Source organism: Quercus lobata, chromosome 2, assembly GCF_001633185.2.
Source record: "Quercus lobata isolate SW786 chromosome 2, ValleyOak3.0 Primary Assembly, whole genome shotgun sequence".
Classification (NCBI taxonomy): Eukaryota; Viridiplantae; Streptophyta; class Magnoliopsida; order Fagales; family Fagaceae; genus Quercus; species Quercus lobata.
The window spans coordinates 34,218,883-34,240,261 of NC_044905.1; the positions used below are offsets into that span (position 1 = coordinate 34,218,883).

At 33.6% G+C, this 21,379-nt stretch overlaps 1 protein-coding gene across 2 annotated transcripts; it reads right to left on the reverse strand.

The window, feature by feature from the left end:
- Positions 1-6,168: 6,168 nt before the first annotated feature.
- Positions 6,169-20,823, reverse strand: LOC115975424. Of its 2 annotated transcripts, none has more exons than XM_031096193.1 (13): positions 20,551-20,823; positions 19,643-20,002; positions 12,705-13,030; positions 12,483-12,575; positions 12,290-12,380; positions 11,970-12,063; positions 11,210-11,307; positions 10,846-10,915; positions 9,928-10,031; positions 7,822-7,938; positions 7,526-7,602; positions 7,120-7,164; positions 6,169-7,033 (listed from the first exon to the last, which is right to left on the reverse strand). In XM_031096193.1, the coding sequence occupies exons 2-13, from the start codon at positions 19,982-19,984 to the stop codon at positions 6,517-6,519; spliced, it is 1,974 nt and encodes a 657-aa protein (XP_030952053.1). In that variant the 5' UTR covers positions 19,985-20,002; positions 20,551-20,823; the 3' UTR covers positions 6,169-6,516. The 2 variants fall into 2 exon arrangements, with proteins under 2 accessions (XP_030952053.1, XP_030952051.1); XM_031096191.1 differs by having other exon boundaries at positions 19,643-20,252.
- Positions 20,824-21,379: the final 556 nt, after the last annotated feature.

Genomic DNA, 21,379 nt, shown 5'->3' on the forward strand with positions numbered 1-21,379 from the left:
TTTTCTCACCACCTTTTTTGTCTAGAAAAAATGTGTTAAATATATAGCTCAATACAGTAAACCGTAAAGCTAGGGTTTTCTATGACATTAGGTCCAAGCATGTGGCACACTGCCAATACCAGGAACAAAACTAGTATGGTTGAACCCCTTGAAACATATTGATTTAAATTCTGGTGTGTTTTTTATTGTTTTTGGTGGTATCCTGGTCTAATTTGAATAAAGTTTGTCTAAAACTTGATGGTAGTTAATGATTACAACTCCATTTAATATATTTTTATAGTGTGAATTTTGACAAATTTATCATTAAATTACATTTTCTTTTTATATCCTTTATACTTATCAAATTTTTAGTAGATTAAAGATCAATAGCTATTTCATCTATCAAAAGTTTAAATTTCAAATTTTTGTACTTTAAAATTATGCATGCATGAAAAATAAGTTTATGAATTAAATAGTAAGTAACATCCGATTAACAAGAAATTTGACATGCGTATTAAGAGTATAAAGAACATGCAATCTGACAGTTAAATTTTCAAAATATGTAGTCATATTAATTTTTATAATAAGAGTTGTAATCTTAACCTACAATCAAGTTTGTAGCGCCAAACTTATTCCTTGTCATTTTGAGCCGGTAAAATTTTACTTCTCTTTTTTTTTTAATTTTTTTTTTATATTAATTTCTCAAACTAGGGAGGGTATTTAGATAAATTACTACCCTATTAAGTCTCGTGAAGTGCATTAATTGGTCTTTCTCTCTTTGGGCTGTTTGTCCTCTTTTAGCCTGTGGTATTGTTGATACTTTCTTTCAGCAGCACAACCATGCAAAACAAGTCACCAAATCAAATTGCAAATTGGTACATGTGCATCAATTTCTCACTACTGGTTACTAACTTAAATACTGTCACTATCTTCAGCAAGACCTGAACGTCAGGCTATCGCTCGCGCGCACACACAATTAGTATATATTATAATAAAATGGTAGGTGGCAACAAAGGACAAGACACGTGTCGGATTATGGAGGGTTGCAAAATAGAATGATCAACATGTAAGGGATGAGAACCCTAAAATATATACCGAGGCTTGCATTCTAAGCAAAGGACACCTTCTTAGACTGATAACTCTTTTGTTTTGCTTAGTAATTTCTAGTTTGGACAGTGATGTAATTTTTTTAAGGCATTAATGCAAGTAAGCAATTAATTAAATTTAAACTTTGGCACTTACCACCCACGCCCCACAAGTATTTACACTTATGAAGTAATCATCGCACTAAGAGTGCTCGATAGTGCGTAATATAGTTAACATAACCAAAGCATATATAATATCTTTGGTTAAATAATAAATTCTTATTCGTTTGGGCAAGAAAGAACTAGTAACTTTTTAGAGACTAAATCAAAAAACCAAATTGAGATGTATAAAGATTAATTGCAGCATTTTGCGATCAAACTGACGTATGAATTAAAAATAAGTACAAATACAACACCCCCCCGGCCTTCCCAAATGTGTTAAAAATTAAAATAACCATATTCTATTATGTATTTTTTTATATGATATATTTTATTATGTATTAAAGTCATTTAATATACCTTTTGGTCCAAAACAAACCAAAATAAAATAAATAAAAAATAAAAAGATATATTGTGATGGTGCATGAAATGAGTCCCATCTTTTTTTAGCACCATAATAAATTTATTTATTTAAAATCACATTGTACAATGAAAAAGTGGAAGACGTTTACTATAATTACCACATAAAGAAACAACATATCCTCACGAACAAATCAACTGATAAAATTTTTTATAATTGAATAAGAAATCATCTGATTTAATCATTGGAAGATCCTAGAGCCGGTTGAAACTCTTAAAAAAAAAAAGAAAAAGAAAAAAAGCTCATCCTGATTTGATCATCAAAGGATCCTTGAACTGGCACTGCACTGGTGTCATAAAATTATGATCTTTCTTTGTTTTGCAGCATTGAGTCCTTTTGATCTTTATTTGTTTTGCAGCACCCCACCTAGTTGATTTCGTTCAGATATTCTCAACCTTGCAACAACTAATCTTTCGAATTGCATTACTAAAAAGCATTCATATTTTGTCCAAAGCAATATATGAAATGGCCACTAATACATTCTTTATAACTTTGGCTCAAAGGGTCTATTGTTTATCAATAAATCTATTTTAACTAATTATTATAATAGTTTTTAACTCTCTCTCTCCATAGTTACTTCTATGTGATTTTTTTTTTCTATAAATAATTCAATAGTTGAAGGAGATGCAATTTAAACATTATCTTTAAAAACATCAAAAAATGTTAATTAAGCCATAAGACTCTTGGCCTAGCTTTCTATGTGCTCATTATTGACTATAGGTTTTTCTTAATCAGAAATGAAGGATAAAATTTAAGCATATCTATCGGAAAAGCTAACACATTCTATAAATATAAGAATCACTGTTTTAATAACCCAAAAAAAATTAATAAAAGGGTCTCTTTATGAATATAAAACTTAATCTGATCTTGGCCACCAACAACAACTAAAAAAATTTGCTTTTTTTTGGGGGGAGATAATTTAGAATTTCTTGCGTGTACATCTTGGTATTTATCTACTAAATAATTAAAGCTCGTAAATGAAGCATGCATTATTGGCATTTGGCTGTAATAAAAGGGATCTGGTTGAGTCTGTTGGGCACAGAGAGGAAAACGATGAAGCATGTTAATGGCTGAACGGCAAAAGAAACAAACAAAAGGGTTTGTTTATCTGGGAAACAACGTGGCTCGTATTTTCTGCTGAAATTTGGGCCGAGACTTGTTGGGTTGGTTGGCAGTGATTGGTGGCGGAGCTGCGGAGGTGTCTCTTTTTCTGTGCCCTGCATTGCATGCCACCTGCTGATCAGGTTCAGTTACCCCAAAAAGTAATAATGATACATTCACTTCCTCTTCTGGCTACTAGTAATAATGGATATTAAACAACCATTGTCTTTATATACGTATTGACCTAAACAGTTAGCGGAATCCCATGCATGTTCCACTAGCTTTTATCCATATCTCAACCATTAATTTTCTTTCATATTATCTGCAAATTTTTTTTTTTAAGAGAAAGAGAGAGAGAGATTATCTGCAAATTTGTTCACCATATTTTCTAGACTTCTCTCTGTTTTTTACTTATTATTTTTTAAAGGGCATGTTCAAAGAAAGAAATTATTTAGTGTACCCGCAGATTGCGTTAACAATGTCTAATGTTTCACATATCCATTCAAAAATTGATAAAGTTTGACTAGATTGTAGCTCATAGTTATAACTTTCAATTAAAAAATTAATGTGGGGTAACAGACCGGAGAGCCCATACCAATATACATGTTGAGCCAAGGGCCCAGTCTAAGGAAGAACCACTCCTCGACCATGGGAAGAATCACCTGGCCGAGGACAAAGGGAACGGCCTATCACTGAGAGTGGCACTCCGGGTCACTCCATGGAATAGGAAAAGTACTAAAACAGAAAATGACAACAGAAAGAATAGAAATATCTAAGGGAAAAGCTGTTATTATTGAATTCAGTGCATTGTACCTGACATAACCATGTTTTTTTACCTTTACAACCACTCCCAACAATCTGGAGGAAGGGCTGATGGGACAAGTATCAGCACTAGGAACCCAAATCGGGAGGAAGGAAATTGATATAAAAGGAGGTGAAGGGAGGCATGTAATGGGGGGCTGAAACCCCTATCACTCGAGAGGCACTAGAAAAAGCTCATCAGACTGTGCCGAGGACCAACCTTCTTTGATAAACTCAATTCATCCTTGCTTGACTGTGATAAACATCATATTAACTGTTATCCATGCACTGAAGCCTAGCTCTTCGACCCACCTTCTACAAATTTATTGTACTAAGCTCACAAGTCCAAAATCCCATATATCTTGGGTTTGGGCTGCAAAACGTGACCCTACAATTAATATTGCTACATATTTTGAAAATCTAACCGTTGGATTATATGTTCTTAACACATATATCACTGAGAGTGCTCATAGTATATATATATATACTATCCCGATTTGGTGAGTCCACCAAATCTATCAACAAAGATCGATTGCCAAGGTTTTAAGTGTTCGCCAAGAACTCTTTTGCCCATATCTTTTTCATCATAATGAATTATGAGTGAAACTTATTTAATTGAAACCACGAAGCCTTTTTTTTAGCGAATTCATTGTAGATCAAATCTTCAAGGAGGTTTCCTGAAGAGTGCTTGTAGTTCCAATTTGTTGACACACGATCATTCGTGAAGGGATCTAGATGTAGAAGAAGTTTAGAGTTATGAAGCTATCATGCTCGCATTAGTGAGTTATCTACTGGGACTATAGAATTTAGGTACAAATGTTTTGTTCTAGTTGTTAAGCTAATTTTATAGTAGATTGTCTCAGACTCTCAGTTGGAGTTGGAGTAGGTTAACCTCATAGTGGTCTTTCCTTTGGAGAGTTCCCCATCGATCTTCTACTTTGTCAGGTATTTGTCTCATGCTTTTATTGCTTTAATCATTTTGCTATATGATTTGGTGACCTACCGAATTGAGTTTGTAGTATTAATATTTTGGATCACTTTATTAAGTCAAATTGGTAATTTACTGATAATATCTTGCATATTTAACGAAGAGGTCTAAACAAGACTTGACAATCTTTTTTTTTTTTTTTTTCCTTGCCGAAGGAATATTTTCCTTTGACTGAACAGTTTAAGCCACTTTTAAAGATTTATCACGACTTGTGGAAGAGAGGTGGTAAGTGAATTAACAGTTTTATTATTATTAGTATGCAGTACACAGCTTAACTAAGAATCATATATAAATTGAAAAATTATTTCAATAGTATAATTAAAATTGATTAATAAAATAGATAGTAAAGTAAAACAACAAAAAAAATACTTTAAACTACTTGATAAAACCAACTTTATCTACGTATAACACAAACTAAAATAGATTATAAATTAATTTAAAATAAATAATAAAACCTCTTTTACATTTCTTAACCTTTTTTTATAATTGATTTTTAATTAGAGTAATACTTTAATGTACTTATAGTAATTAGAGTAATACTTTTATAAATTATAGTACTTATATTGAGCTAGCTAGTGCAATTATGACATATACAACCCAACTATTATTATTAAAACAAAAACAAAAAATTATGCGATATATTATTGTGGTCAAATTAAGTCATGTTTGTGCTCAACCTGCACCCAATTTGATCTTATTGGATGGAGGAAAACTCAACCCACCATCGATTAGAGAGGCACAATGGATTGGTCGACACTAGAGAGGCGAAAGACGACAAAGATCTATTTAGATAATGGTAGGGAGGAGTGGAAAATGGTGAAGATCTAATGAGATCTCACCAGATCAGGTGGAGATCTCATTAGGTCTGGCATAGATCTCACCAGATCAGGTGGAGATCTCATTAGATCTGGCATAGATCTCATCAGATTTGGTGATGGATATCTGCTAGATTTAATCTTTATCGTTGTTCAGATTAGGTAGGTCAGATTCTGATGGGTGAACTCACCACTCGACCTTTCGTTGTCAAGTTTTGAAGGCAACACCGATTATTGACCGCCGCTGTCATCAAATTGGACGCAGATCGAGTTAACTCCGGTCAGGTGGAGTAGGTCTTTGGACACCCTTAAGTTTTGAAATATAAATAAATAAATAAATAAAATTACTGCACTTTATTAGGAAAGTTTTGACATCATTTAATTAAAATATAAAAAGCCATCAATTTCTTTTCTTTTTTTCCATAAAAGTTTCTAAAAATATTTTCTAATACCAATGCTCTTAGGACATCCATTAACTTTTCTCAAAATATATATATATATATATATTTATATATTAAATTCAATTATATGTGTGAATTTAATAAAACCAAATACTGTTTTTGTTTGTCCATCGCCTCCGCAATAATTTTATTGATCCATACACAGTCATACAAGGGCAAAAATCTTCTAAGACTGAGCCAAGAAGCCCTTGACAACTTCATAGCCAATAGATTCTGTCAAGCGGCTTTTGAATTTTGATTCTAATATGATGCCATTAAAATGTCAAATAATTAGTTTACATGTGCAATTCCCATCATCAACAATTATTACTGCTGCACAGAATATAGAATTGTTATTTTTGCATGGACAAGGAAAGAAGAAACAGAACCATGAAATTTCAATTATTATCAAATGCTATTCTGTACATATAGAACTAACAAAAACTATGGCCAGATGTACCTTCCACTTCCATCTCTACAACAATTAAATTGCCACTGAACAACTCATTTATCACCCTAAATTTTCACATTCAAAAAAGTGATGACTTATCACTCATCAACTACTATGTAACTCGCATGAGATCCCCCTTGACACAATTGCCAGAGATCTCTCCTTGCCACAAACTACTTGCGCACCCTACATTGAAAAATGAAGCAGACTTACCAATTACATAAACACAAGGCCTTTTTTCTTTTCTTTTTTGTGAAGCTTTGAAATGCCATAAAATTATAAACTTCGAATTGTATCCACTCGGTCAATGACATCCAAAGCTTTGATCCGGTCAATGTCAAAGTCAAAGACAGGAACAGAAAATGGCCTCCTAATGGGAAATGGGTCCTTTTTAGTTTCGCTTGTTGGAGAATGGCTGCTACTTTTACTCAGCCTGTGGTGCTTTCTTAACCTGCTCTTTGCAGTGTCAAATTCCTGACTCTTGCTTATTCCAGGTGTCAATTTCCGCTTGCTAACATCCCGAAGCATCTCTTGGTCTTCAACTGTCAATGTGGGGGATGGAGAGTTGGGTTTGTGTGTAGATAACTGCATTGACGTCTGGTTTGGGGAGCAGATTGGAGATTTGACTGGAGACCTGATTCCACCATTGCCAGCCCTAGCTTGACTGACCAGATGATGAAGCCACACTACCAGTTCAAGAATGTAAGCTTCGGTTTTCTCCTTATCTGCATGGTGGAGTGTTTCGATCCTGAGTAAGTCAGTCTGACCAGCAGGTTTTCGGCCCAACTCAGACCTAAAAACATTTAATCTGGAAGGTTAAGCAAATCATGAAGGGGACAAAAGATAAATGAAGACAAAGCACTCATGCTAAGAACTCACCCTGTATTTGCCCATTCTCCAACCCACCCAAAGCCGTGATGAGCTCTAAATGGATCAACATGCAAAAATAAACCTCCATGGATTAGTGGTTACATTGAATGAAGAACATTAGGAAAAAATCCGTGAATGAAGAAATTATCAAAAAATGACAAAATGGGCAAAAAATAGCCTCTTGTCACCCATTTTTAATTCACACAATTCCCACCCACAGTGGACACATCACAATTTGGAAGGGTATCTCAGTAATTCTACTTAAGAAGAAACAGGATAACTGCTATAGTGCCCTTCATGCATTAGTGATATGCATTCCCCACTGCAAGAAACTGAATTGAGCAAATCATAAAATGGGGTAACAGATGCACTCATAGCCCAAAAGAGTTGATCTATTAAGGGCTGTTAGGTTTACTTTGTTGTGTTAGCGGCAATTGGAACAAGCCACTGTAGAGTTTTCTCCATTTCAGCTTTAATTTGAGGGATGGTAAGCTGCAACGACACCATTTGACAAAGGTTATGAATAAGTACATATAAAAGTAAAACTAATAAACCAGGAGTCCAATTTTTCTTTTCCCTTTTTTGGGCCAGAATCAGGAGCTTAGTTTGAAAAGATTTTTTCAATGGGAGCCAAATTAAGAATATAACAAAAAAGAAAAGAAGTAATCCAATTAGATAATTATCATTTGCAATAAAGATATATATACATACCTCTTCCTTGACCTGAAATGACTGTAATTTTGAGCGCAAGGCGGACTTTATGGTAGGTGGTAGCCCTTGATATAAAGCATCCCTCGTATTTGGAGGTACAGAACTTGACCGAGAGACCTAATTATAGTCAGATGTTAAAAAAGAAAAACCCAAATTGAAAGTAAAACTAACAAAACTTAATATAAGGCACCAGCTCTCACTTGATTAGCCAACAAACACAACCTTCAGATTGAAAAAGAGAGATTCTTGTGCTATTAAAATAATTTTTTTGATTATAACAAGGACAATTACCCTAGAGTAATCTAGTACAGTTACCTTTAGACACATTAAAACAAACCAAAAATAAATGAAATAATAATATAATATGATCTTTTTTTTTTTTTTATTGGCCCAATCAAATCTCAATTGTATAGCACCTCTACAACATATGTCTAGTATAAAAATTCCCTCCAAACAAGGGCTACTTTTCCGTCCTTACATGCTTCTCATGAGTGATACATACTTTAACTAACCAGGAGAACCTATTAGTTAATACTAGTTCCATGGAATTCACAACCAAAAATTTAACCATCATAGCTGAAGTAAAACTTCCCCAAAGAAAGCCGTAATCATTGGAAATGATTACATGTTAGTAACATACAAATATATAAAACTAAGCACTACAAGAAATATATATAGACAATATGATCAAACGTCTCCAACTGCTTCATTGTTACATGAGCTTGTTTGTGATGTTTCAGTCACATGTCCAGGTGTTACAATCATCTCATGCCCAGAAAGCAAGCTTGTGAAAAGGTCTTAAATCATAAAAGCATGTTTCAAAATAACTAAAGAATTGCACTTTTCAGAACCTTGTATTAATGGATTATAGAGTCAGGATTATTTTCTTTTTCAAACTTATTAGATTTCATTGGCCATTGCAACTTTAGAGTTTAATTAGGGTGCACCTTGATAAATTACTATTTTTTCCAAAAGCTCAAGATGTTAATGGTGAATTTAATAATTTAATCTAACACTCCACATTCACATGTGAGCCTAAACTGCCCTGATTAAGTGAGGCCCAACATGTGGGAATTTTTTAAATGAAAGGTAAGGTGGAGACAAGGTTTGAAATCAAGACCTCCTGCTCTGATACTATTATAAATTACTAATTGTCCCAAAAGCTTAAGTTGTTATGAAAATGATGAATTTAATCATTTAATCTAACACACCTACAGTATATTTTTGTGTACTTGGGTAAAACTTATTATTTATCAAAACCATACACAAATTATTTAGTACATATGCTGTATATCCATATCATGTATGCTGACAGTAACAGTGAACAGATTAATCAACAAAAGAGCAGATAATCCAATACCAATTGCATATACCTTTCTACCCCTTAGCCATTTATTTAAAGACCATTGAAATGTCAAGCAAAAGAGACTAACCAGCTATTAATTATGTGTAATTTTAGGAAAAATGTTAACAAAATGCATAGTATTGGTGGAGGATGCTTTGGGAAACAAGTATACCCCCAAACAACAGGGTTGTTTTTCCCAATGACCGCAATAGCATCAGTAAATGGTTTGGCTTATAAAAAATTTAAATATTTGTACCTTGTACCAAAAGGCTTTATATATGTGTGTGTGTGTGTGGGGTTGAAATAACTAGGTATTTAGGTTTATGCTCCAGAATCGGATTATCAAAATCTAAAGATAGAGAGACCTAAAGAAAAGAAAAACTAGAATAGGAAAAGAAAAAAAATTGGTAAAGAACAACAGAGATGTTGAGAGGTGACACAGGAGGATGAGCACTCCTATATGTTGACAAGAACAGAGTTTAACATACCCTGAAGCCCTCCTATATAGATGCTTCCTCTGAATAGATTTACAATACAAGAACATTTTAGTCTATACATTTTAGGTGTGTCAACAAAACATCATCTTACAAGCTAGTAGTGGATATGCATTTTTTTCCCTCTACTCCACACCACCCTTTTGCAGAGTAACATTAAAATATGTTCTGGAGGAACAACCTAGGTGCTCATAATTACAGTGAACATAAAAAAACCACTATAGTAAAGCTAAAGAAATGTCAAGACTGGATGAATAATAAACTCACAATGGTATCAATTTGGGTAATAATATTTGCATAATGCAGCGCAAGACCAGCAGACCCCAATTTTTTATGGTTGTTCTGAGAACCTTTCACTTGCTTGTCATCATCTGCAAGGTCAAAGTGGGAAAAACAGAACAAGTTCATTGAATTAATAAAACCCAATTAGTATCTTGAACATAAACTTCAATTTCAAGCGCTGTTTAAAGCGAGACAGGCCATGTCAAGAAATAAATAATTTAAAATATAGCATCTTTATAGATGGAATGTTAGTTAATAACCTCTTCAAAAGGAACAAAAAATAAATAAATAAAGGGCATTATCATTCTATCAGATAGATTTGCAATCCAATGTAGCAAGAATTTTGGACTATCTCGCAAGGCTCAGAAATATCAGGGCCCGTTTGGTAATGTTGTTCTAGAAATGTTGTTTGTATTTTTTGGAAATACGTGTGGATGAAAAAGTATGGAAATACGTGTAATGTTGTTTAAAAACTGAAAACATGTGTTTAAACAAATATACCAAACGGGCCATCAATTTTTGTTCTTTAAAAGGTTATAATAAGGACAATGACAATCCAGCAAAGATTCAATATTTTGAGTGACACTTTTTCTACACACTATTTTTGGTGATAATTTGTTTGCTTACTTTTTGTGAAACACAAACTGCATTACTGCAACCACCCAAAGAAGTATCTGTTCTTTCCCAATGAATATACTTCCTTCCTATTCATTAAAATAAACCTGATTTTGTGTTCATTGATCCCAGTTGAACGCAAATACAGTTTTTGGAGGTTTGCAAATTAAAACAGGAACAAAAAATGCCAAGACTTTTCATCAACCGTTCCCAGGAGGAGGCAAGAAGAGCAAGAAATGCCTTTAGATGGCTATAATTAGAAATTTCATCAATGTTTGGAATGCATACCAGCACTACCAAAGGCTTCATGAATCTCCAAATGCAAGAAGTGAACAATGTCAACGAGTTTCTCCATCACCTGCAAATGATAACAGATTGGTCTTTTAGAAAGGAACAATAACAAATAGTTAATTAGAAACAACTTCAAAAGTAAGTGACAAACGGTATCATTATGAGGCTATCACTAAAGAAGAATGGAAAAAGAACAGTCACTGCTACTGTGTATACAGCTTCTGAATGCATAATAGCGATAGCATCATAAAACAAATAAACCAGCGAAGTTGAATCATTAATATCTAGAAACACAAAGTTGCCAAACATTCTCTCCATATGCACCTAGAAAGAGCTACATAAAGCAGTACTGAATTGCTACCTCTTCCAAAATCTTGGCCCAGAGCGATTTTTTCTTCAAACTTTTTACATGCTTCCTTTGACTCTTTAACTCTGCTCTTAAAATTGCAAGGCTGTCTCCTACTTGTCAAAAATAAATAAGTTATCAAAATGATATTTAGTATATTAACAAAGAAACAAGATTTAAAACAAAAGGTATCCCCCTTAATTTATCAGGATTTAATACAGCACATCATGAATTTAGAACTAGGGGACTTTGTATATTTTAGCCAACGAAGAGCCATAGTCTAAACCCAAGCCAGACCAAGTTCTGAGATATAAGGTTAAATGTTGCCATTGGACTAGCCACAGAAATACATCATGCCTAGGCCTGGCAGGCTGGCACTACAAAGATACAAACATATTACAAATTAAGAATTAAAGAATGCAACTTGCACATTATGTACATTTTTTTCAATATCAATGAAAAATTATTAAATTTTTTTTGGGGTTCAAAAATTACACTTCCACACGCATCCCATGTTTAGATATACAACTATCACAAACCAGTAATGGTGAAAAATTCTTACGCTGGATATAGCCAAACCTGAGAACAGCCATGACCCATATTAAAGAATCAACAGAACTTGACATTCAAACATTCAGGTTCCTACAGTCAACTTGAGAAAATTTCTACTGTTTTATGCTTTTTAATAAGCATTATATATTTTTTACTATGTAAAAAAGAAAAAACATATCTAAATTACAAAACTTGAATAAACAAGAAATTCAAGTTGTGTAACCTCTTTGAGCAGCATTTGAGTTATCCTCTTCTTGATGTTTACGCCGGTAATCCTGTTCAAATCTGTCCAAGGCATGCAACTCATGATATAATTCCTGCAACCAAGAAAGAGGTTTGTTTCCTCTTCAGTAAATTTCCAAGGTATAACATTAAGGCAGCATTAAGCGTGCATAATCAATAATTTTTTAGTCATCAGCATCACACTTTGTTTTTTTTTTTTTTCACCCCGTGAATTGGTATTGGTATTAGTATTGTACTTTCATCCAATCCATAATTTTATCTTTGATCAATAGAATGTGCCGGTGATTTGAAAATACTCACAGCTGTATACTGAACCAAATTCATTAATTGCTGCATCACATTTTCTGCTTCTTCCTTCAATTGCCGCTGGGGGCTAAGTTCTGAACCCAACCTAAAATATCATAAAGATAGCACATAGCAAAACATGATGACGTCATTTGAAATGTTTAAAAAGCACGTATAAGGTAATAGAGACAAGTTCAACTACTATTACTTATCAAAATAGCGATCCAAATTGTGCCATTGAGGATCTTTGCAACGATTTCCAAAACGCACCACTTCTCCAGAGAAAACTTTCAATTCTTCTCTGCCAGAATTGCACAACAATATGATTACTTTTTTCTATTCATCTAATAATTATAAAAATGATTGAGCAGAAAATCAAAGTTAATGACAAAAACATCTGAAAAAATTATCACTGTCTCTGCTTACACACCTCTTGTCAGCCGCAGCAATTCTCAGGAGTTCAATCATATCTCTCGAAATTAAATTTTGCACCCCTTCTGATGGAAGTACCACCTCCTTTAAATGTTTAATGTTCTCCTTTGAAAGGGATTGCATTAGATTGGCACCCTTAACAATCGTGTTTGCAACTTCAAAGGCCAAAATTGAAATTTTATTCCCTTTTGTTGTAACCCCTGAGGTAAAACCACTATTGAGGTTCAAATTGGTCATGCTACTACCAAGCGTGTCCAAAACTTCAACTGCCTTCCCAAGCCCAGCAGTACCAGCTCTCCCCAAAAGTGAGCTCACCTCCGAAACCTATAAAACAAGAACATTTTATGCCTACAGCAATAATATCTACTATATTATCACAATATTTTTTTTATGAGAATGGTTTTTCCTATCAAATGAAGAGCCAAATTATAGAATAAATTGCAGAAACATTCATCCAACATTTCAGCAACCATGGAAAATAATAGAAACCTATCTTGTCGACTTACTCATAAGATGTAAACAGGCAACTATAATGCAGAACATGTTTGAAAAATAGGAAAGAAAAGGAAGAGTATAAAATATTACAACAAAGAAGAAAAATAACAAGAAAAAACCTAGGCTTCATGATGCAAGGAGAACCAAATCAAAATTATTTCAGATTTTATTTTTTGAATTTGAAATTATTTTTCTTTTTGAATTTGGTCTTTAATGTTGAGGGTTTTATGGGATTTAATTGTAGCCTGATTAGATATTTCCATATTGATGTAACCCAAAAACCATATTTAACTAGTGCTCTCGTAATTGTGAAAGAGTACAATTTGAATAAGAAATCTATAATTTGAGAATATTTTCTCTTTGTTTGGTGGTGATGCCAAATACCCTCTGGTAGTGATGCCAAAGGCTTTCAGGCAGATTCTAGGTGAAGTCTAGGGTTTGTTTTGTTTATTTTCTTTGTCCCTTTTATCTCTATTGTCTACCTACTTGTGTCTCGCATCATTATTGTTAAAATGAATTGTTGAAATTCATACATGCATACATGTATAAAGTTTGTAGTAGGTTATTATATTGTAACCCACTTTTCTTTTTTTAACAAGTTTTGGCCACAAGGGGACAAAGATGGAGAGATTCAAACTAGTGACCTTCAATTTATGAGGCATGTCCCCACCCAATCGTTCTACCGTTGGGATTCTAAACCACTTTTCTTTCCTCACATCCTTCTTCTCTACCAAACAACTGAAAACTTCCATTCATTTTATCTTTCCAACCAAACATCCATGATGTAACATGAATCTTCTTTCAGCTTATTTTTCAATCCTCCCACTTTTTTTTATTTCTCTAACAAATGAAGCCTTAATGTCATAACCCCAACATTTAGCTACTTATAAAAATAAAAATAATAACCCTAACATTTAGCTATGTATTAGGCAAATTCAATTGAACTTGAGTTTATTCAAAAATTAACGAACCAATCATGAACATGCTAAGCTAGGTGCTAAGGTCATGCTTAATTTAAGATAAACCAATCCTAAAAATATAATCCTTGGCTCAACTAGTTGATAATATTAATGCATCAGCGGATATTTTGGGCTGCAAGGTGGGGAAGTCTACCAATGCCTTATGTTGGCATGCCTCTTGGACTCCCTTGTAAGTCTACCACTATTTGGAACCCTATCTTGGAGAAGCTTGAAAGAAGGTTGGCAGGGTGGAAGAAATTATAAAGTTTTATTACCTACAAAAAAAATATATATATATATAAACTAAATTGCACCCTATTTCTTTTTCCTTTTTTTAAAGTCATTTGCAGTAATGAAAAAGAATACACAAGGGACAAAGGGAAAACACTGAGTATACTAGTGATATACCCAATATTCCCTTGAGAATTAAAATATAATGAATCTAAGAAATCTGACAAACTAGACAGTCTATTATCGACCAATTGAGTGTGATTTCATCCTCTCTATAGAAAGCTCTGGCCCCTCAAAAGTAATTTCCTCTCCCTCCAAGCCTTCCACATCAAGCATAATGCAACCATATTTCATGCTCTATTCAAGAAAGAACTTCATCTCTGCATCCATCATTGTTATTCTTAATTGCACTCTAATTCTTAGCAGATTAAATCCTTTATTTTATAACTCTTAAATGGTTGTTTGATTGGTCTCAGGTGAGAGGCTTACTAATAGTAACTCCATTCCTTAATTTTTAGAATCATTATCTTTCTATACATAACCTGCGTAATTTTTTAGATTTCTTTGTGTTTATTTTCATGTACATGAAGTAATCTTGTTCAATAAAATACTTATTTACTTATATATAAAAAATCTTAATGGATTAAAGCAATGGAAATTATATTTAAAACTTAATGCTTAAATGCTTGATATTTTGGTGCCTTTCTCTTTATTCTAATCTCCTTTTGCTTCTTTATTATTCTCTCATTTGAATGTTCTTCAACCATGTCAAACTACCACTAAAACTTGAGCTCTTTTGGACCTTAAAAGTCATATCATACTAAGGCTCATCGGCATAACCTTGGTCATGCTTCTATCTCTATTGATAATCAACCATACAGGCCAAAAACTTAATAAGATGATCCTGCCCCTAAGCAAACATATAAATCCAATGGCCAAGCCACATGGAGAGCTGGAGCCCTCTGAAATTATGAAAAATTAAAAGCCTGTAAAATTACTATTCCCCCCCGCCCTCCCCATTTACACACACACACACTCCATCAAATAAAGGAAGCAAAGTTTAGGAGAAATTTGAATTTATTGCAATAAAAAAAAAATTCAAATCCATCTGTAACTAAATTATAAATATTAAGCTATTATCAAAGGACTAAAATACAAATCAGATAGACATTACATTGCAGATAGCAAAATCAAATTAGATTTTTAATGTGCTTCTTAGTGTTGGTCCAAACATGCTTAAAGCAGAAAGCCTTAAGTGCTTCTTGCACCTAAAGTGAAGTGGCGGTGCCTTTGGAAAAGCATGCCAAAAATGCATTTTTTTAGCAAGCTTTTTTACGAAGAACAAAGCACGTTTTTAGAACTTTTTTGTTTGGCAGTTCCTTCACTCATGCCCAAAAAAAAGTGTGATATAATTTTTTCATAATAATTTTTTAGGAGTTGAACACATGATTAACTTATGTTATGCTTCTTATGTTTGGCTGCTTAGAGACTTACATTCACTACCTAATATTAGCAATAGGGCATTAAGGTCTCTAATGATAACTAAAATTAGTTATAAATTATAAGGCATTATGGTCTCTAAGATTTAAGGAGAGATATTTTTGTAAAACATGAGAATTATATAAAATTCTTATATAATTTTTTTTTATAAAAGTAATTAAAAATTATTGATATAAACAAAGAGTCACCCAAGTATACAAGGAGCATACAACTAGGGACCATGCAATTAATCACACAAATACATATCTATCAAATCAAGAACATACCTTAAGGACTAACTATGCAAAACTGACATCCAAATCAAAAAAGATTGATCACTAATGCAAAGTAGAACCCAATAGTAACCCACTATGAATCCTTTTTTGTTATCTAGTTTCAAGCACAGTTTATCCTCCCCAATTCCTTTTACTGGGGCACCATTAATCATGAATGCTTTTACTAAAGGAATCTTATATAAATTTTAAATGATTAGCTTATCATTTGATTGTCATATTACCCTTTCTTAACTGTTTTTAAATTTTACTTTATTATTTTTTTCTATAAATGTGAAATTTACTTCAAACAAGCTCCCCTTGAACTTGCACTTTGTGCCTAGGATCCAAGAGACCTCTGACCTCAAACTTTCACCAACACCAGTGTTTCTTTAAAAATATCCAATGATTTTAATTAAATTGATCATATAAAAGTACCAAAACAACCATTAGATATTTTGATCAAAATATTAAACTAGTTTTTTCTTGATACTTGTATTGAATTGTTATACATTTTTTACAAATTAAAATTCTAAATAAGTATGAAAAATAAATGAAATGACCTTCCCTTTTTCCAGAAAGAGCAATCTCGAAACATAATTCCTCAATTTTAATGAAGTTATGAAATTGACTTTAAAAGTTTACAATATTCTAGATATATCTATTTCCTCCATTGAGAAAGCAATGAGCATACACGTGAACTTAATGAAAATTGATTCTCCTTTTTTTTTTTTTTTTTTAAATGAATTAACATCTGCATTGCACTGAATTAGGATAATATTATTTCACAAGGTAACACCATACGGCTCCTTCAAGAAAAACATTTGTCTCCACCACTCTACAAATCCATTTTCCCCAGCAAACGCTACATTTTTTTTTTTTTTTTTGATAAGTAATAAGGATTTATTGATAACAAAAAGAGAGAGACACCCAAGTACACAGGCCCAGCAAAGGCTACATTGTCACCATGATCTCCTTACCCCCAAGTGTGCAACATTTTTATTTTTTGATGATGTGGAACCTCACCAAGGCAGAGGGCCCTTTGGACCCACCCTTGAGGAGTGGGCCATAGATACACGACCTCACATGCCAAAACCTTGTATTAGATAATCCAGGGGAACTCCTAGTGGGGATTGAACCCTATATGTCTGGGCCTACAGCTCATCCCAATCCTCCAACTACTAGGCTGCACCCTGACGGGTACCCCCAAGCGTGCAACATTGATTAAAGACCACAACCATTTTCCATTTCAAGAAATAGATAAAATCATTGTGCCAAGAGCATGGTAAGTGAAACCAATTCCTATAAAATGTCCATTAAGCAATGACCAATTAGGTTTCAAAAAAACAAAATTTCTTCCATTTTCCTAAACAATCTTTGATATGGAAACTATATTTTACTCTACCAAACAGGCCTCAATTGGTTGCTTGTAAGTAATTGATAGAAACAATCAAGCAATTTAACTGGGAAATGCTACATGCCTATCAGTCCTCTCCTATAATTTCTTTTACAATGGAGAACGTGAAGGTACTGAACTCTATCTAATATGGAACTGTATTGGCCAAAGAATAAGCCTTTCTAGAACTTCAAAGCTTGCCATACATATGATACAAGCAATGAAGAGTATGAGAATAAACAAAAATATCAAAAGATTCAAGAATTGTGGTCTAATTTCGATGTGGGGCCTTCTTGCGCCTTTCATTGGCTACATTAGTTATTATTGAGTAAACTTATCAAAAAAATATTAGTTATTATTGAGTCTTAATATTAAGTTTCTTTAGGTTAGAAAGTTGTTGGTTCAGTTTTATTAAAGTTTTGCTAATTAGGGGTGGTTTGGTAATTTCCAGATTTTTCGGAATGGGCTGTACCAGAGACCCATGTCTTATTTCTCTATTTTGAGAACTTTATTTGATTAAGTTTTTAGTTACTTTTCTTTGTTATTAGGAGTCCTTATCTTTCTTGGAAAAGGTTATTCAGGAGTCCTAGTCATTTGAGGAAAGGGTTTGGCAATAGGCCCAAAAAAAAAAAGGCTTTATCCTCATCAATAACATTCAAATAAAGAGAGATCGAATTTATTAAAATTCCAATAGCTTATTTTAAGTTTTGAGTGTGTGATTGCCTTCTCCTTTTTAGTTGTAATTGCCTAGAGTTTTATCTGTCTTTGTTTCTTGTTATATTCATTGTTTTGACACCAAACAACCCTCTACTCATTCAGGATCCAACCTTTGTACCCTTAAACTTCAAAGCATATTCAAGAATTCTTCAAGATCTCATCAAGAACCCTAATTTAGTACTGAATTTATAAAGATCCTACATCAAAATTGGTATCAGAGCTTTTTTTATCCTGCGTCAACACTTCATGTTGCTACATACTAAAGTTCAAATTCATTAAAATATTAAGAAATGATTAGCATTTAAGCTCTTCCTGTATATTTTTCTAGAAATTTAATTACTACAGAATATCAATGAACAAAATTACTGAAAATGCTTAAAAATGCCCTTTTTAGCTTCTAGAATCTATTCTTAGTTAAAGTTTCCCCTGATTAACTAGAATCAAAGAATCTGTATATCTGTTCCCCTCAAAATGGGAATGAACTTACAATCAATAATCTGATGATTGAATCAAATCCTTGATTATAACTTTTTCTCATACCGGGACAGACTATAAAACTTCAAAATTCATGCCACTTTCTTACATGCTTAGTTTTTGTCCCATTTGTGATATTATATCATGTTTCTAAATTGTTTATTCAACCATAAGCAACAACATAGGATAAGGCCATGATTAGAAAAGGATATTAGGAAAGGGCTCTCGTGAAGTGGCATTTCTTTAGAAGGATATTTGAGAAGGGCTCTGGAGTTTCCAAATATTCTTCTAAAGAAAGGACTTCACCATGACATTAAAGGAAACACTTTAATCTCCCACCCCCCCCCCCCCAACAAAAAAAGGCAAATAGTCAAAACGCAAAAACCCAAGACAAGGCCTTAATTTTCAACGAGACTTTGGTTTCCAAATCTGCTTCTGATGAATGGAGACATATGTCCCAACTAATTTAACATTGCATTTTAAAATTCTATTCCGAGTCAACCATGAAAAGAATAGATAGATTGCTTTAAGGAATTCATGAACTGACATCATTGCTACATTTTACCATCCTTATTTTGAAAGCTCCAATTTATATTAATGGATTCCCTCCAAGGAGGAGCCTGTGGCCACAATTTTTTTTTTTTTATTAGTAAGTTACACACCCATCAAATGGGTCTTGAACCAACGACCTCACCCTCCATCCCATTATTATAAGAGAAGGAAGTGCCGACTGAGCTTTAACCTATTGGCAAGTCTATGGCCACAAATGCTACCAAAAACAAGCATAACTAGAAGAAATAGGAACCTGCCTCTAGTAGCCCCATCATTCCATCCATTCTTCGATCAAAAGATGAATTTTTAGTTCCAACACAACAGTAGAGCAAAAACAAGAAAACAACAAGGTAGAACCTACCTTTGCAACAGCTGCCTGCTTAGACTTGGTTGATCTAGATTTGTTCGATAACACCCTAGACATGCGGGGAATCCCATCAGTGATTTCTTCCTGACTCAGTCCATAAGAAACTACGTTTGTCTCCGAATACGAATATGGATCTCTCAACTGCTTATCCCTTTCACCAACGGGGGACGGGGTCGAATGACTATTTATTTTAACGGGCAATGCAGAAGACTGAAAAACCATTCCAGACCCATCATTGGCATGACCATTAGCAAGTGGAAAGCTTCGACCAGGAGCATTATCTACAGTCACATCATTGACAGTGAATCTTCCCGTCCTCGAGCAAATCCCGCCCATTGTACCAATCACTGCAAACTATAATAGCTCACTTTTTATTCACAGAATCCATACAACAGCCAAGGAATTGGACTATTTACACGAATTAAGTCCAACCCTTGTATTCAGCAACTCAAAATTGAAGTAATCAGAAGCTTGTTCAATTGTCCACAACCAGGGATTCAATTACAACAGTTTGAAACTACAAAAATTAACTCCTTGTTCCGCCCAAACAACCACAGTACCAATTCTGATCACCACAGAGCCCATTAACTCATAGATCACCAAACTGTGAATCAAGAAAACATCCAACCCCATAAATCAGATACTACCAATCAAACAGAAAGTAGGAATCAAAATTTGAAAAATTTTCACAATACCCATCTCAATACAGAATCATTAGAACTTTTTTTTTTAAAAGAAGCAAAAATTGATTAAAGGGCGATCAAAACAAAGAAACCCAGAAACCAAAAACACATTTTTTTAAACAAAGATTAAAACTTTAGATCAATCAATAACTGCTAAGCATACCACATACATACATACATATAAATAGATAAAAGTTACAGAGAGAAAGAGAGGCTCACCAGTTAAAGAGAGAGAGAAGGGGATGAGTTTGACTTGGATCTGCTGATGATGGTGATGGTGATGGACACAAAGAAAGATGAGGAAGCAGGGGAAGAGGAAGATGAACCCAAAAACAGTGAACAGAAACAACCTTGCAATAGTCTCTCTCTCTCTCTCTCCTCTGTCTCTAATTAATTAAGGTCTTTTTATTAGTCTTTGTTTTTTGGCTCTTTGTTTATGGCAGCACAGCTACACTTGCACCTGTGCTTTTACTACCCCAATTTCCTCTATCTAAAAACACTTCCAAAAATATATTAAAAAACACTTCCTAATTTTCTTTTAAACAAAAAAAAAAAAAGAAAAAGAAAAAGAATACTTCAAAAAAAGAACACGATAAATTGCTTTCTGGGGTCAAAACCCCAAATATCACACAAAGCCAGCCAACAGTAGCAAAGTCTTATTACTTCTTAGTCACCCCTTTTACCATTCAATTCGGTTGTATCACCACTCTCACCACTTCCGCGTGCTATACACTCCCCTCTCCCCACTTGACTCATGAGACTTTTCTCTTTCTTCTTGCTAGGGTTTTTAAAAATGAGTAATCTTTGCAATATTTTCACAGCAATTTCACTTACAAGTTTTATGAGGTAAGTTGTTGATAGTTTTAATTTAGATTCTGGACCCAGAATTGAAATTAGTTTTTTACCCACAAATAACAGCTTGCCACCTTAAATTTGTTGTGAAATTACTATTAAAATATTGTATTTTCACAGCAATTTCACTTAGTGGTAAGTTGCTGATAGTTTTAATTTAGATTCTCAACCCAAAATTGAAATTAGTTTTTTACCC